At 40.6% G+C, this 17,808-nt stretch overlaps 2 protein-coding genes across 2 annotated transcripts in view; both read right to left on the bottom strand.

Annotated features, from left to right (window-relative positions):
* Positions 1-1,047: 1,047 nt before the first annotated feature.
* chrm3b (cholinergic receptor, muscarinic 3b) lies at positions 1,048-3,188 on the bottom strand. The gene is made up of 4 exons (XM_055229833.1): positions 2,982-3,188; positions 2,318-2,613; positions 1,584-2,170; positions 1,048-1,472 (listed from the first exon to the last, which is right to left on the bottom strand). The coding sequence occupies exons 1-4, from the start codon at positions 3,186-3,188 to the stop codon at positions 1,048-1,050; spliced, it is 1,515 nt and encodes a 504-aa protein (XP_055085808.1).
* Positions 3,189-4,968: 1,780 nt separating this feature from the next.
* Positions 4,969-17,808, bottom strand: part of ryr2a (ryanodine receptor 2a (cardiac)) — a 58,707-nt gene continuing 45,867 nt past the window's right edge. Inside the window, exons 93-115 of the mRNA XM_055229793.1 lie at positions 17,654-17,758; positions 17,503-17,584; positions 16,730-16,888; positions 16,504-16,658; positions 16,211-16,426; positions 15,333-15,605; positions 14,692-14,898; positions 12,397-12,684; positions 12,036-12,106; positions 11,558-11,714; positions 11,397-11,483; positions 10,410-10,676; positions 10,091-10,221; positions 9,964-10,006; positions 9,681-9,814; positions 9,551-9,611; positions 9,251-9,397; positions 8,957-9,091; positions 8,092-8,248; positions 7,688-7,752; positions 7,435-7,535; positions 7,146-7,197; positions 4,969-6,911 (exon numbers count right to left, since the gene is read on the bottom strand). Of these exons, the coding sequence (XP_055085768.1) occupies positions 6,816-6,911; positions 7,146-7,197; positions 7,435-7,535; positions 7,688-7,752; positions 8,092-8,248; positions 8,957-9,091; positions 9,251-9,397; positions 9,551-9,611; positions 9,681-9,814; positions 9,964-10,006; positions 10,091-10,221; positions 10,410-10,676; positions 11,397-11,483; positions 11,558-11,714; positions 12,036-12,106; positions 12,397-12,684; positions 14,692-14,898; positions 15,333-15,605; positions 16,211-16,426; positions 16,504-16,658; positions 16,730-16,888; positions 17,503-17,584; positions 17,654-17,758 (3,189 nt within the window). The 3' untranslated portion in view covers positions 4,969-6,815. The remainder of the gene's footprint in view (positions 6,912-7,145; positions 7,198-7,434; positions 7,536-7,687; positions 7,753-8,091; positions 8,249-8,956; positions 9,092-9,250; positions 9,398-9,550; positions 9,612-9,680; positions 9,815-9,963; positions 10,007-10,090; positions 10,222-10,409; positions 10,677-11,396; positions 11,484-11,557; positions 11,715-12,035; positions 12,107-12,396; positions 12,685-14,691; positions 14,899-15,332; positions 15,606-16,210; positions 16,427-16,503; positions 16,659-16,729; positions 16,889-17,502; positions 17,585-17,653; positions 17,759-17,808) is intronic.

Here is a 17,808-nt window from a genome sequence, read left to right as displayed (position 1 = left end):
AGACACTAGCCTTTCTTATTAAGCCACAAAGAAATAATTGTATTAATGTACTCTTTACCATGGAAGAAAAAAAGTAGACCTGATACATAAGACTTTAAGAAAATAATTTCTTTTATCCAAATCTTTATTTAGTTCATATAGGCTATTTTTATGTTAGGATGCAATTATGAAAGAGTTAGGATACAATAATTAGGCTATAAAAGAATTGTGCTGAAGAAGAAGTGTGCTGAGAATGGAATCAGTCGTGGAGCACTTTATGGAGTTCTTTAGGCCCGTGGTGCTTTAAGGACTTGGGCCCCAAGCATTTTTGCTGTAATATGTAGCAAAATGTAGATAATTTAAATAAAACACCTCATACGTAGTATAAAATTATTACTTAACCAAAGGCAAAGGCTCACATCAAACACAAATATAATCTGGTGTTTCTCATATTGAAGTATAAAGTGGTGACTAAAGAAACTAGTTTACTACCTAACAAAAAAATAAAATAATTTACAGAGTGTATTTCCACAGGAGACACTCCACACATGTTATTTTGGTAAAAGTAAAAGAACTGCCACTTTCTGTAAACTGGACTCAAAACCAAGGAGTGCCCATCATTCCAAACTGTGAGTTAAAACAGCATTTCAGAAGTATGACATAGTCACACTGTGCCACTATACTGTATTGATGATGTGTTAATTTGTTTTTTAGTATAAGTTGATATTAAGACTGATATTGGCAAAATTAAAGACCACCACTTACAATAAAAACCCTTTAATAATTTATAAGATACTTTGATGTTACTACTCTCTCATTGTGCCCAAAAGTAGTTACTGTACTCAGCTTAGTCAATGAAAATTCCTACTGTATTGTAGGAATTGTACTGTATAATTAACCAAAGGACTGTCTGCTCTCTGCAGTCCCCTCAATCACATAAACTTGCAGGTGACCGTGACAAATTAAAGCTCTTCTTTTCCATCACTTCCATATCAGTGTTCATCCTTTCAGCTAACTGCTCAAAACAGCATTTATGAGAACATAGACCATAAAGTTTCACAGTAGCTCCTATCTGCGGAAGGTAGCTCTGGCCTTCTTGCGCTGACTCCACTGACACAACAGAATGTCCCTGAAGGTGTCCCTGAAGGTCTTGTTGCACAGAGCATAGCACATGGGGTTGATGGTGCTGTTGACGTAGCAAAGCCAGTAGCCCAGGGCCCACAGACTGTCAGGTATACAGTCCTGGCAGAAGGTGTTCACCAGCACCATGATGTTGTATGGCAACCACGTGGTGACAAATGCCAGGAGGATAGCACTGAGAGTCCTAGCTGCCTTCTTCTCATTGGCCTTCTTCTCGTTCTTGCGTTTGTTGATCTCACACTTGGCCTTGGACGCCAAACGTTTGGCTACTGTTGCTTCCTTTATGCTGATGGAGGGTGTCTGCGCACTGTGAACCCCTAAAGAGGGCTGTTTCTCTTGGCTCCTGGTTTTGTCTAGAAAGTTGTATAAGCCGTATGAGTAAACATATAATAACACATGTAAGTATTGTTTAAAATTTCTAAATATGTCTCCTGTGATGGTGAACAGAATGTGGTGTTCCTGACCTGGTTGAGCTGCTGGAGGCCGGGGCGTGTCCCTCCCCGTGGACGCTCTGTTGACAGTGTCAGTGCTGCTGTGCTCATCGCCTCTCAGGACTTGGGAGGACCTTTTGGGGGATATAGGGCAGCAGAAAGCCCTCAGAGAGTGGACACTGCTCCTGGGATTGCCCTGTCTGGACTCCTCCTGGGTCTGATTCAGCTCCACACTGCTGCAGCTCTGAGAGCTCATCTGGCGCAGCACACCTCTTTCTGTGTGTGTGGGTCTTGGAGCAGACCCAGAGCCCTTCAGACTCTGCACATCCTTGGCCCTCTTCTCCGTTTCTTGGTAGATCCTCCAGAAGAGCACGCTCATGATGCACACAGGGAGGTAGAAGGCAGCAATGGCTGTGCAGAAGGTGATGATGGGTTCTGAGAGGAACTGTATGTAGCACTCTGTGGGCTGTACTGTTCGCTCTCCCACAATGTACTGCCAAAACAAGATGGCTGGAGCCCAGAGCACCAAGGAGACGGACCAAGCCAGGCAAATCATCACCATTGCCCGCTTTGTGGTACGCTTGGCCATGTAGGTCAAAGGTCGAGTCACAGAGAAGTATCTAAACACCCACACAGAACATCAGAGCCAGCTCAAATGTGTCAAGGACTGTACAAACTATGTCTAAAAGATTTCATTTGAACCTAATTTTATTGATTTGAGCCAGAAAGTTCAGTTGAGATAATAGAGGAGATTGTGAGTCTCTCACCTGTCAAAACTGATGACCAGCAGATTCATAACAGACGCATTGCTTGCCACATAGTCAATGGCGAGCCACACGTCACACACCAGAGGCCCCAGGGCCCACTGGTCCATGATGATGTAGGTGGTGTACAGGTTCATGGAGAGGGTGCCGATGGTCAGGTCTGCAAAGGCCAGGCTCAGGAGGTAGTAGTTATTCACAGTTTTCAGAGCTTTGTTGATTTTGAATGAGACCAGAACAAGAATATTCCCCACCACCGTGACAAGGGACAGTGAGCCAGTCAGGAAGACTATTATTATAACCTGCACAGTCGAGAGAGAGTCTAAAGTCAGCACTGATGCTTCCACATTTACAGTTGTTTTAATGTTGTAAAAATAAACATGCTTCTCATGTCAGCTTTGTGATATTTGTGTATATTAATTGTGTTCAGAGTACAGCACATCACGCAGAGATACAAGGACAATGTAATAGGAGAGGGCTGTCAGGTTGTTAAAAAACTCCATTCTTTAGACTGGTGATGAAGAGTCAGCTTAACTCTACATAGCTCTACATTCAAAATCCCTTAATGCATTTAGAAACTGTGAATCTTTTATGCTTTATTTTTCAATTGTATTATTACAATATGTGTTATAAATAAAAGAGCAGAAGATGAACAGTGTTGGTGCTCTACCTGCCAGACCGTGTGCCCACCCAGTGGGTCAAACTTTTGGGGGGCAGGTGCTGTAGTGTGGTTCAGCTGACTCATGTTCCCTCTCTGATCAGACTGGCTCCATTCTCCCACAGCAGCCCGTACATCCAGTGGCAAGGGTCCGACAGATACGGTTTCACCAGGAAGGCTGGGGTAGGCCTGGGGCACCAAACTGAAGCTGCTGGTCATGTTTCAGACACTGGACATTTATAAACAAAGAGTAAAGTTCAGTCAAGTTTAGAGAGAGAGAGAGAGAGAGAGAGAGAGAGTCTTTGAATGGAACTTTAAAGGTGTACTATGTAACTTTTCTAACACCTGTTATTTCTTAGAATGTTCCACAATATGGAGTTGAGCTTGTCAACCTTGTATTTATTCAATTAGAGGTGTTTTGTTGCTTAAAAGTTACAACATGCACTATTGTTGAGGTGGAAAGACCTCCACTTCCCCAGGCACTTCAACCTATTATTACTTCTCCTCTCCCCGAAACGTCTTCTCCTCCCATTCACCAGTGCATTTCCAGATGTTAGTTGTTCTCCTACAGCAGGTCGGCAGACTCAGTGTTTTGCTGGTTCTGGCATAGATTAGCATAGCCTGTAAAGAAGTGCACATTCACTAATACAGGCTGTACTAATTAAAGCCACAACCACCACTCTTATCTTCCATGACCACTCAGCAGAAAGTATGTCCTTTTCCAATCAGCGCAGTGATTAAAAAAGGGGGGGAAAAAGATGTGTCTTATAGGAGATATTTTTAATTTATGCTGTAAGAGGTTGCCATGCAGATCTGTTCAATGTGTATGAATGAACATTTGGAAAAGAGGATGCAGAAACGTGGGTCACCTTTATGGTTTTTTTAGAGACATTATTAAGAGAAATTGTCATGATTTCCATACAAGGACAATAAAGTGTACCTTACTGTACTGTACCTTATCTTACCTTGCTTTTTTCCTGCAGGAGTGACCCAGCTTATCCTACCATCCTGCACTGATGGGAGATTTCACCAGTATTGTATATTAATGTCATAGTATGTATTTTTATTTTTTCCAAAAATATACTAAATTAAAAGCATATTTTTATTATGGAGTTTTGATTGCACTGAAAAGCAATGAAAAACATGTGTCCTTACTCTGAGTGAACTTGCAAATCTGATTCTATTTGGCCTGAAGAACAGCCTCCCCCTGATTGTTTCCATGGAAATCTTGTTCCTTTGACTATAATATTTCAGACTATAGTGTAAAACCGACTTATTGTTGTTGAATGTTTAAAAATATTATTTTCTATTTCCATGGAATCATGCAGGTGACTTTTTCATCTCCAGAAAGTTACATGCCAGCGCTTTAAGATAGATTAAAATATTATCTAAAGCTTTGGAACCCCCCTTAAATTCTCCAGGGCAGAATGAATCTACCCTGGAATCATGTAAACATTTTTTGTATGGACCTAAACAGAATATATTCCTAAAATGTCTAAATAAATATCCCTGTAGTTTTGTGATAGTAAATTAAGATGAGTGAACTCACCTGGGCTGATCAGCGCTGCTCTCACTCTGAGCTCAGAAGTCAGATTTGGAAAACTCTGGACCAGAGCTCCTCCTCCTTCTGTCCAACCACAACACTGGAAACAGTCAAGGTCAAATAGGCAACTTAACCATGCTTATTTAACAATCATATTTACTATAAATAGGGACTAGCTTTATTGGTGATTATAAATGCTGTGACTAGAATATACATGGCCAGATTTTGCCATCAGTGGTCATAGGTCAATACATTCATATACAGTAGATATGTGTGCTCTTATTGTATGGACAAATTTTGATTCATATGATCTCTTCTAGCTCAAATGGGTTGTGTGAGGAGGTTTATCTAACTATGACCGAAGTTGAAATCAAATGTCACAATACAGCAATCAAAGGTTTTGTATTTTTATTAATTGAATAAATACATGAATAAAAAGATCATGATAATAACAAATGCATATTTAAATTTCTGTTTTAATAAGCAAGCTTGAATAGATTACAATGGCCATTCCCTGCATACATCCTGAAACATTGCTGGAGCAACCACAGAAAAAGGATGCACTTACAACCAAACCTGTGAGAGTTCAAGATTACAAATATTTTATCCTAAATATAGTCACTATCCAATGAATCTGTGCATGATATACTTTTTGTTTGTTTGGTCATTTGGGTTGATTGGACAGGACAACAAAGAAGCAACAGGTTAAAGGTTAAAGGTGAGCAGAGGCGGAGTCCAGACTTGAACCTACAGCACTGAGGGCAGTCTGTAAATGTGCTCTGTATGTGCCACATGCTCTACCAACTGAATATACAAAAGGCTAATTTAGAATATTATCATAAACCTGCAGGAAACATGCAAAGTGTTCCTAGGCTACTAAGAACACATTTTTTTTTCAACATAGCATTCCTCAAAATGTTTAAAAAATACGTCTGAATGCATGCCCAAGGTTTTGTAAACTGCTCTGGGCTCATCCCCATTTGAGGGCTGCTGTCACACAGGGTCAGTGCAGCTGCAGCGTGGACACAGACAGAAAAACTCTCACCTTCACAGTAAATACCATCAGAAAGTGTGAAAAATATGCAGAGCAATGTTTTTATTTCTGGTAACCTCCATGATGTTCATGTTTGGCGGGGGGTGTTCAAGCAGTGGAGTTCATTCATACTGGCATTGCCCAGTAAGCTGATGGAGGTGCCTGTTACTTTGGACGTATCTGCTGTGATGAGGACATGCTCCATCTAGAGGCCACTGCTGTTACTGTAGGGTTCTCACACCCACGTCAACTGGAAGACATCTGTAGTGAAGAGGGTGTGAAGACATAAGGTTCAAACACTTCACTGCACATCTAAGTGTCCAGGCCAAAGGGGGAGTGTAGAGTGGCCACAGAGGAGTCTGCACCGCGGGCCCCTGGCATAAGGCACTGGTTCCTGTCCTTGAATCTATACTGCCCCCATTACCAATGCAATTTGATGCACAATTGTCTCACTTGGTAACTTTGGTATTGCTTTCTCACACTTTGCCATCAGCCAAACATCTCAGCACCAGGAGAATGCATGCATCCGCATGAGACGCTCATGGATCTTCACTATTAGAACAGTGTGTCAGGTCCATTGATAGCAGTGACCTCAGTTAAAGTGCACATTGTTAATTAAATGATAGAAAGTGAAAATAAGATGCTTTCTGTCACTAGTAAGGGTTGAGCATGTGAGTACACTCAGTTTTTTGAATGTTTTATGTGAAAAATACCAACTTAATACTGTAGTTTATTGCAGAAAGCAATGACTAGACAATGTTTTATCCATTCATCAACAGTCAAAAGGTTGTGAATTGGGACTGTGATTACCTCTCAGTGGTCCTGAGTGCACAGGCACTATAAAACCCTATGATGCACATACAATTTTGAACAAACAGTTCATTTTTATGATAGTTGTAGCTGTGACTGCTCCTCTCCTGTTGTCTCAGATACTCATGAGCAGAGTACTGCCAGTCTCAGCATGGACACAGGAGCAGAAATGTCCTGGAGGAGGGGGTCGTGCTGGTTCTGGGACGGGCCTGAGGCAATGGATGAGTTATTGCGAAATGCTTCATTGGAGCTCAACATGTGAGCTCACATGCAACGTGCATTAAACACAAGAATCAAGAAGAGCTCCCAGAGCAGCGGTGAGTTGGTCCAGTTGTGAGTTATGAACCCTGGTCCGTGTCTGTGCTGTTCAGATGAGCATGTCAATCAAGTCAGTGTGCTGTCCCCACCAGGGCCTTTATTGGGAGGAGTAAGCTGAAACAGATTTTGTTTTAACGAAGAATCAATTGAGCTGATCCTCATATTGTTTACGGAAACAGTCTCCAGCGGGAAAGAACTCCCAGCAGCGCTCCTGGTACATCTTCCACACATAGGACTCCTGTGGACAGAGGGCATTTAGAGGTCTGTAAAGACATGCCGAAATATGCACCTCCATGATACGACTGTGGTGTGTTTGGCTCTGTGACACAACAGCTCTGTCTGTGGCACATAAAGCACTACACCTGCACAGCATTGTCCCTACATGACTAATTTGTCATTTAATCATGCGATGAACTCAATGTATTAAAAAAATTATAACACTAATGCCAGAGGGCTCTTGCAGGGAGTTTACCTGGCCAGTGTGCTCTGTCTCATCTTTGTTGATCAAATACATCACAAAGAATCTGTAAAAAAAAATTCAAATTCAAATTCAAATTCAAACATAGAAATGTTGAAACTTAAATGCCAAACATAAATGAAACAATAGATTTGAGTTAACACACGGTTTCATGGAAAGCCATTTTTATTAAAAAGATAATTTAATATCACTATAAATGACAAAACAAATTGGATCAAAGTAAATAAAATAACCCTATATCAAACAATGCACATTAAAATCACATGACGTGACTGATACTCACAGGTAGTTGGCCAAGTTGTGCTCCTGAAGAGTGTGTGTTTCAAATCCATGTGGCACTGTGTCGAAATAGTCATTTCCAATTCCACAGATAAAGCATTTGGTCTGAAACAAGATATCACTCAGTGTTTTGGTGTCCTCTCAGTAATATAGGGAGAACGTGCAGATTCTCAAGGAGATATCAGAATTGGCTACTGTGTATCTCCAAAGATAATTATAACTCATAAAATATTGTGTTCAATAAAGTCAAAACTCACCTCCATGTCTTCCTTCACTTGTTCCTGTTGGTCTCTCAGTTCTCCAAAAGCATCAATGATTAGACCTGTACACATGAGACAGTTTGAATCAATAATTTCAGTCATAGGTAATATTATGTGATTTAAGTATTTTGCAAGGCTTTGAATTTTGTCTGGGATGGAGCTACATCTAACTGTCCATGTTCTTCCCAAACATGTGTGCTCCTTTTGGCTAACATGGAGACAGACCAAATGGCACAGGTCTCCGAAGGTATTCTCCAGTAAGACTTGTATTGGTTCCAGTCACATTATTATACTACGTGATGTGCTATATGCTGTATTGTTTGTAAATATTTTCACTAAGGCCAAACTGTTGTACAGTGATGTGAGAGTCTGTGTTAATGGCTTAAAGGGGAGGGGCATACCCTGGATGATAGCCAGCAGAATGACGATGACAAAGAAAAAGAAAGTGATATCAAAGATGATTCGGTAGATCTCATATTCGTCTCCAGCTGGGTCCTCAATCTGGTCCCCGATGCCTCCACCCGCACGTACACCCACATACATGTGGAACATGTAGCACTGCGGGACAAAGGGACACACTGAGCACAGTGGAGAGTACAGAGAACCCAGTAGAGGTAGAGTGAATAGGTTTGACTTTCTGCATATAGATGGAAGCCTTTTGCTAATAACACTGCTTATACTGAGCTCCATGTCAAAGTCATAAAGGAAATGGGCCGTGATGTGGGTGCCACATTGTGCCAATGGTTATTGTAAGTAATGTTTTTGGCCACAGTCTGGTGTTGCTCACACACACATGCGTCCACCAGCCCCTTAGAAGGACAGGAGAAGAGGAGCTGTTCCGGGTGGCTGGCTGAGAGGATTACAGTCCATTCTGGGCTTTCCGGGTGACTCCTTCCCACTGCAGCCCCCTGTTCACCTCTGCACCACGGCCTTATATAGTGTACTGTGAAAGGAGCGGCTGCTCCCACTGCTCTCAGGTCAGACACATCGGTCTAGTCTACTTTTGATGTAGTGTGATGTGTTTTCATAGTTTGTACAAGGGGAACATGTTCTGCATTTATGTTATTTACATCTAATTGAGCTATTTCATCATTTTGTTCATTAAAGACAAACCATGCCTGGCACAGTTCCTTGTAAAACTATAAAATACATATTCTTATATGCAGTGAAGTCAATAATGTCATACGATACTGCCATTATATATAGTGTATGCATGTGCACTGAACCCAGACCTCAGCCCATAGAAGGAGTCTCAGTGCAGCTCACCGTCAGCATGTCATCACACTTCATGTCCGGCAGCTCCCCATCCTCACTCTTGTTATAAAACTTTCTGAAGAAGTTAAACGCCACCACAGTGTAGAGATAGACCACCACCGCCAGAAGCCCTACTGTCAACACCAGCTGCAGAGGAGGAGCATAGACTGGATAAGAGTTAGGAATCTGAAAACTGAAATATTCTGAAGATTAAATTGAAATAAATTCATCATAGCAACTCAAAGCTCTAAATGTATACACAAATAAGTTAAAGAACAAAGTTGAGCCACTGTCTGCCCTTCTTACCTGCTTCCCATTGTGAGTGACAGAGGAAAGAATGGTGCGTAGTGTTTTGAAGCCCATGGCGATGTCAAGCAGGTGGGCCGCGAAGAAAAAGTTATTGTAGTGTCCCAGGATAGACATGCTCATGTACCAGGCCAGGTACAGAAAGGACTGAGGAGGAGCACACATAGTTAGAGTCTCTCCCCCCATTTAACCACTGCATAGATTTTAGCAGTTCCATACAACTCAATGTATTACTACAAACACGATATGAGTGTACAACAGTTCCATGGGGAGACATCAGTGAGCCTCCTCTGCACTTACATTGTCAGTGAAAACAACTCCCAGCTTCCAGATCTGGTACTTAACATCAATGGAGTTGAGTCTAGAAAAAGAAATTAAAATCATTTTGTTGTTTGCTTGTGGCACCCCCCAGTGGTAGAGCAGTACTTACACAGCAGCCAGTGAGCTGTCTCTGCGAGGCTTCCTCTTCTTCTGAGAGTCACTGAAGTCCAAAGCTGCCTTGTCCATTCCCAAGAGCTCACTGATGCGGTCATGACCATAGAACTCTCCATATTTATCCATCACCTGGCAATAAGCATAAAATATATCACAAAACCTATACAATTTATGCTTTTTTCTAGTAGATCATGAAAATATGTAATTTATACTTGCTTGGTAACTGTAATATCCCATATCATACAATTAGCCTAGTAGTAATTTCAAACCAAACATACCTTTCTTTTTACAAACTTGTCCCAGTAATTGTTTGGGAATGACCTAAACAACACAAAATACAATTAAAATTGTATTTTATGGACTCAAAGTTTTAAATAATGTTTGAGAGGCAGAGGTGCTTCTCACTGAGTATTTATAACCAGCCGGTCCCACTGTCCCTTAATGTCATCTTCTGATGGTTGTTCTGTTATGTAAAGACCATCAAATTCAAGCTTCCGGGCCACCTCCTTCTCCCTCTTAAAGATAACGAGGGGAACCTGAAATGCACCAGCCAAGATTTAGAGAGGCAGTGGGAGGTACAGTTACATTTTATACCATATGCATACTACTCTGTCCTGGTCTTATTTAAGTACAGACATCAGTAATTTCATTGTATCTACACATACAAAACATTTAAATGTTTATAGAGCAGGTAAGCAGATACATGTGTGTAGTGTGGACATGCCTTGAGACAGTAGTATCCAATGATACAGAAGAAGGAGATAACTGTGTGCAGAATGGCCAAGATCCTCAGTGTGGGCTCCATGTAGCCGCTGCTCTCCTCCAGAACAAAACGTACAGTGGCCGGTTTGCGGGACAGTCCAGAGTCGACGAGCACCTCTGCCTGAGCCTCCCCCAGGACCTGTCCCTCTACAGAGTCTGCCTGAACCATGCTGTCAGGATGCTCGGGGGGCACTCTCTCCTCCACCACTGAGGCTGAGGCTGTGGAAACCTGGAGCAAAACAGCAAACTGTCATTCATGCCAAAACTAAAGGCTGCGACATTACATTTTATTTTATTTATTTATTTTAATTAGGACAGTGCATATTAATCAACATGTCAACAAACAGCATCAATGTAAATATGCCGGAATTAGCATAAAAAAAACCATAAAAAATCTCAGATGCAGCAAAAGCAATTACTTACTGGTATACATTCCTATTAAAGGTGTACTGTGACTGTTCTGGTAAAGGGTTCATCACCTGCTTGACTTTTGTACGTAGTTAGCATTGCTTTGCCTGAAATGTTTCGCAGTAGGTCTATGTTGTTCTTCATCACACATTTATTCAATTACAGATGTTTTTATTGCTCAAAAACATCTTGAGTAATGTATAACTACTGTGAGCGGGGTAACCTGACCATAGATCTGACCTCTAAATTGGCCTAGTGGTGCCATCAGCTTATCTCCATGGACATAGATGTATACGTTTAATGCTGCACTGAGGAATATTACAGGCAAAGCAATAACATCTCCATGGAAACAAGAAACCAGAAAAGTTGCTAAGTGCACCTTTAAGAAAAGGACCATGTGCCATTTTCACATTACCATCATGAACAAACTCAATTTAACACAGCAATGCATTATGGGAGTGATATTTTTTGGGATGGAATGATATCAGTCAATGGCATCATAAATAAAACCAGATAAAAATAATTATTACATAAGTCTTACCTTGTAGAAAAGGAGGATGAAGTTGATGGCAAAGGCCACTAGGAGTGCAAGCATCCTCATGTTGTAAAAGTTTCTGGCAAAGTAGTTCTGAGCAGAGACAAAAAATTGTGTAAAGGAACAGCTGCAAGAAGCATGGACTTAACAGTGTTATAGCCCATTACCAGCATCTTCCTCTGGTAAGCCAAAATCTTCTTCCAGAACGCAGACTCCTGTTGGTCCCCCTCATCCGATCTAGAGACACGCTGCCGTCTCACTTTGGGCTTTTCCCTCACATTCTTTACAATCTGTTGTTTGCCTTTTTCCACATGCTCAGTCCTACTTTCAAAACAAGTTCAAAATAAATATACATATGCACCTGAACATATGCATAAATATGCATATGCACTTCTATCAAAATAGATTGCTAAGGATAGATGTTATTGTACCTAACACTAATGGACAATTGTTGACCCACCACAGAGGGGTCTTGATTTGCCAACCTCTTTCAACAAATTATCCACATTCTCTCTGACAAACCACTATTTAATTCTTTCCCCGTCTCCACACTGAAACTGAATTGCATCACACATCCACTAGTCCAAACAAATAGAAAAGGTTAGAAGAAAGGTAATACATAATGGAAATATAATGGAAGCATACTCAGATTTATTCTCTGTGTCACATGAAGGATCAGGGCTTGGATCCTTTCCCTCTGAAGGCGAGCTCTGGGACTAAAACAAGGTCAGAATAGATATTTTTTTTAGAGATATTATTACATATTTTGCCAGCCTCACAAAACAATTGCCTACGTTATTTTTTGCCACATTGTGTTTTCTGTCTCATTCTACTCTCCAGAACCTGCTGCATCTGTAGGTATCTGTCCTCGTCCAATCGTCCAATAATTTTTACAGCCAAAAAGTCATCTTATATAGCAGTTTATTTTTGTATTTCCCCGAAAACCTTGACAAATGACTTAGGCAATTATGCTATGAGGCTAAATAGGTTATGGTCCTCTACTCACCGGGTGGCGCTGTCTGAGCTCTGTTGGGGGAGTGGTTGGGGGCACTGGGGTGTTGAGCAGTTGGGTCAGGCCAGCGTTGGGGTTATGGGGGGTGATCTTGTACTGGCCTCCTTCACGTCTCAGGTCCAGGCCGAAGATGTCCGACAGCAGCTCGGTCTCACTAGTGTTCACCACCAGGTCAGCCAGATCCTCTTTAGCGGAGCTTCTCTCAGACCTCCTGTCCCGCTCCCCTTCCCCTCGCACCTCATCTTGGGTGGGGTCCGGCATGTTTGCCAACAGCTCTGATACCTAAAGGAGCCATTCACTGCATCAGTATATTTATGCCGCCATACTTAACATATCTAAATTACGAATTTGGCTGTGATCTGTTCGGTGTTCTGTGATCATTATTTGCAGATAGAGCCAAAAATCAGGAATGTTAATTCAATTTTACATTCAGGTCTAACAGATAAAAATAAATTGAGACCTTTTAAAGATGACAAATTGAACATGTTTTCAAAGGCGGAGATAATGTAAACTATCCTTTTAATAGTTTTAAGATGTGACAAGAAAGTATTTATGTAAGCCTTTAGTACTTATTGTTTTGTACTTATTTGTTTTGTCTCTTTTTATTTGTATTTTATTGTATTTTCAACAGGGCACCCATGAAAAGGAGAGTCTGAGTGCTCTCATTGGGTTCTCCCTGTATACAGTTCAAACCAGAAGTTTACATACACTATATAAAAAGACAGATATGCTTTTTTTCCTCACTGTCTGACATGAAAACAGAATAACTTTTTGAGGTTAAACAGGATTACCATAATTACTTCTTTTTCCTAAATGAGAGATGGATTTTTTTAGCCAATTTTCTGTTATTTTCTTCCAAGTCAGAGGTTTACATACAGTAAGATTACTATGCATTTAAACAATCTGGGAAAATCCAGTTGATGATGCCATGTCTTTAGAAGCATCTGATTATTTTTGTTTATTGGCAGCATTTGACTTAGAGACACATCTCTGGGTGTATTTGAAGGTACACCTGAAATACACTGGTTCTTTGTCTAACATCATAGGAAAGCCAAAAGAAATCAGCCAAGATATCAGGAAGAGAACTGTGGACTTGCACAAGTCTGGTTCATCCTTGGGTGCAATTTCCAGATGCCTGAAGGTGCCACGTTCATCTGTTCAAACAATTATACACAAGTATAAACACTATGGGAATGTCCAGCCACCAAACTGCTCAGGAAGGAGATGAGTGGTCTGACGAAACTTAACTTGAACTGTTTGACCATAATGAGTATTATTACATAAACCAGAAGTTTATATACACTATGTTAAAAGACACATATATTTTTTTTTCTCTTTGTCTGTATGAAATTAGACTAAACTTTTCCTGTCAATTAAGATTACCAATTTTTTTTTATTTAAAATTTAAATTAATTTGCTAAATGCCAGAATAATGAGACATTCATTAATTTGACAGAACTGGTGTAACTGAGCTAAGTTAGTAGGCCGCCTTGCTTTTTCAGGTCCGCCCATAAATTTTCAATAGGGTTGAGATCAGGGCTTTGTGATGGCCACTCCAAAACATTGACTTTATTATTCTTGAGCCACTTTGTAACCAGTTTGGAAGTATGCTTCGGGTCATTGTCCATTTGGAAGACCCATTTGCAAGCATTAATTTCCTGGCTGATGTCTTGAGATATTGCTTCAGTATTTCCACATGATGTTCTTTTCTTATGATTGACATCTATTTTGTGAAGTGCACCAGTCTCTCCTGAGTGTCCTCAGGCTTGGAGGCTTCCCCCTATTTCTTCATGATGTTACACAAAGAAGCAGTGTGTTTCAGACATGACTTCAAATACATCCACAGGTGTTTCTCTAATTAACTCAAATGTTGTAAATAATTAAATTAGAAGCCTCTTTATGTAAAATTTTGACTTTGAAGAAAGAAATGAAAAATGGTCTAATAAAATCCTTGTCTCATTATTCTGGTATTTAGTAAATGGAAATAATTCTGGAAATATTACTTGACCTAAAACAGCAAAAGTTTAGTCTGATTTCATGTCAAACAATGAGAGGGAAGTGTATGTGCTTTTTATATAGTGCATGTAAATTCTGGATTCAACTATAAATAAAGATATAAGTATATATATATTTTTTTTTACCTCAACTGTGTGACATAAAAATCTAGCACACTACTTCCATACACACTTGGGTTGTAAGTGGTATGCCAGATGGAATTGTAATTATGATCGCAAGAAAGAAAGAAAAAGAAGTTGTTGAGGTATGTGATTTTTTTTTTTATGAACTCACCTTTATAGTCTTGGCACCCTCCACCAGATTTCCACCCATGAATGTGTTGTAGAAGATCCGACAGAAGCCTCTGGCCACACTGAAAGCCACGTGGAGCAGGCCCAGGAGAATGGCACAGTAACAGGACAACAGTGTACCCACCAGCTCCTTCAGGGTCATGTTCTTCACCCTCTTCATCTGCTTCTTCAGGCTCTTCACAGACAGCACCTGTACACATAACAAACATACTGCTATCTCTGTCTACCATAGGGTTGTCTAAAGTATCACAAATCAGATACTAATCGATACTAAAACTAGTATTGAACCTAGATTCTCATCTGAGCTGGTATCAAAACTAAAACCGTCACAATAACAGGACTGAAATGAACCAAAATAACTTTAGAAAAATCTTGAGCTGAATCAGTGGTCCATGACGACTGAGGGATTACCGATACACAAATATAAGACTGAATGGTAATATAAAAGAAAGAACTATGAGAGTTTAAAAAAAATTATCATTGTGGTATTGGAATTAGTATTGAGTATCGAGTCCATTCCTTAGTATCGAAATCGAGTTTGAAATTTTAGTATTATGACAACACTACTCTACCAATGACAAAGGTCTGCCCAAAGACCACAGGTTAGATGCTGTGAGGGTCTACCTTGATGAGCAGAAGTAGGTTGTAGCGAAGAGTGACCAGAGCCATGCAGATTGTGTTGAGGGTGAAAAAGCCCAGATCAGAGGTATCTTCGTCAGGCCGTTCCTTCTCACTCTCTTCTTTTACCATGGAGCGCTCTCCTGCATCGGACATCTGTGCGGCCAGCTGCATTTCAAAGATGGTGTCCTCACAGAAGTTCACAAACAGCTCCATCTTCTCCTTCTCTCCACCTTCATTCACCACATCAAAGATGAACTGTCGCTTGGACTCTTTCACCTGGTCAGACACAACAACACAAGTAATGCCAAAATATGATGTATATTCTGTTCTGAAAAAAAAATACAAGCAGGGAATTAATATGGAACTAAACACTAAATCCACTTTTTTAGCTGTGTATATGGTATTTTAAGAGCATTATCTACTGTTCCTGGTCATTTTTGGTGACTTTAGTGCAAACTAGGTACATTTTTTTTTGGTGGAACTTCCTAAAAAAAGTGTGTGGTGCCTTCAGTGGCTACTGTAACTTCCAGTAGTTGGTGGCATCACACACTTCGATGTTTCTGATTACAAACATCTAGCTGCAGGGGCAGAGATACCTGTTAGACCAATTACATCGTTCTTCATATGCCTAGACCTCACTGCTCCTCAAGCGTCATTCTTTTCGGGTAATACTACCCAAGTTAGCAGGTCTATTTGAAATGTGGTTGTGAGGGGAGTTTAGCATTTAGTCTCACTTTATGTTCTTGTCTGGACAATCTTTCACAGAACACAGAGTCAAAATATGTAGCCATATTTCACATGCAGCTTTAATACACACAGACAAAGAAGAAGGCCTGATAAACTCTATCTATACTCACTATAGCACCAGAGCTCACAGTTACCTGTGGTTTCTCCCACTGCGTGCGACTGGACTCGCTGATCTCAAAGTATACCCTCTCGATGCGTTTTGCACTTCCCATGATTTCAATCCTGCCCAGAAATGGCTGGAAGTAGTGAAGCACGCTGTCTGCCAACTCCAGGAAAGTCTGCAGGCGGCAATCATGGGGCATGTGCTCTGACAAGTTGGTTAGCAGGACGGCTACATTGAAGCCTATGTCCTTCACAAACAAACAGCAATATTTCAAAGGCTTGATTGGCTAATATATATAATGTCAACAAGTGCAGTGCAGTGTACCTTTGCTGGCTCATGGAAGCGCTGCACAAACTCCTCATAATCGAGCAACTCATTTTCATCAGTCTCAGCACAGGACAGTAGAAAGTCAGTCTCTGATGGAGTGTAATGCTTGTGGCTCTCCATGGCCTTGTGAAAGTCCCTTTTCGTGATCACACCTGTAATTCAGGACAATTACAAGTCTCTCAACACTGGGATGTGCAACGATAATCCAATCAGACATGCACACCTTTTCCATCCTGGTCATACTCCTTGAAGGCATCAGAGGAGGTAAGGTCTTTCAGTTTGAGGAACATGTCAAAAAATTTGAGGATCATCTCCACATTGTTGGAGGACTCCACCAGCATGTCCACCATTTGCTTACCAATGGTTCCATTCACCACATTACCTGAAGGTTCAAATCAAACACAGGCAATCAAACACAGGCTTATCTGGTATATGTTATGTGCTCACCCGGTGAGCCATGGAGGCACCCTGAGGAGCTGGAGGAACTGAAGGAGCAAATCTTTATGTCCCACCTTTACTATTTAATATCAAAGGCAAATGCATTTGGTTTGAGAGTTGGAAACACTAGAAGGCTAAATGTCAGGCAAGTATAATTCGCAATGAAGACTTGCATGTGTGGTAAATTTTACACATACTAGATGGCATCATTAAATAAAAATATAATTTGTTCTTACTATATTCTCTTTACAGTATAGAAAGAGGGAAAATGTTTTTTATATTATTGTCTCACTCATCATAGGCTATATAGTGCACATTTAAAGAGGCTACACACTTTTATATAATAAAGTAAAATGCCAAAGTACAAATATATTGTAAAAGCAGCTCTTAGGGCCAGACTGCTGTGTGCTGTCTGGTGCTCTAATTATATGCTTCTTTCCCTACTTTCCTGGCATTATCACTATTATTTTGAAGATCTGATGCCAGGATAATTTAAACTCTCCTCCAGTTTATAAATGATAGAATACTGATAGATGTTCACTAATGTGTGATGTGTACCTTCGAGCATGGACAGCAGCATGACCACCATGTCTTTCTGAAGATCCATCAGTTCTTTCAGTAGGTCAATTTGACTGGAATCCTGTTACAACAAAATCAAATCTTACTTTGTTTTAACAGATTTGTCATCCTTTTTATGAGAGGTACTGACCTGGGACAGCTTCATCTGCATATGAGCAAAGACATGCAAGAAGCCCACCACTGCATCCCATAGACGACTATGAGCCAAGCTTTGCTGGTTCCCTGTGCATGGTCCCTATGAAGGCCAGAGAATACACACCATAATGCCAACAATATACAATATAC

The sequence above is a fragment of the Periophthalmus magnuspinnatus genome, chromosome 19 (genome assembly GCF_009829125.3).
Source record: "Periophthalmus magnuspinnatus isolate fPerMag1 chromosome 19, fPerMag1.2.pri, whole genome shotgun sequence".
NCBI lineage: Eukaryota > Metazoa > Chordata > Actinopteri > Gobiiformes > Gobiidae > Periophthalmus > Periophthalmus magnuspinnatus.
Note: the sequence above shows the minus strand (reverse complement) of the source record. Positions and strands in the feature narration are given on the sequence as shown.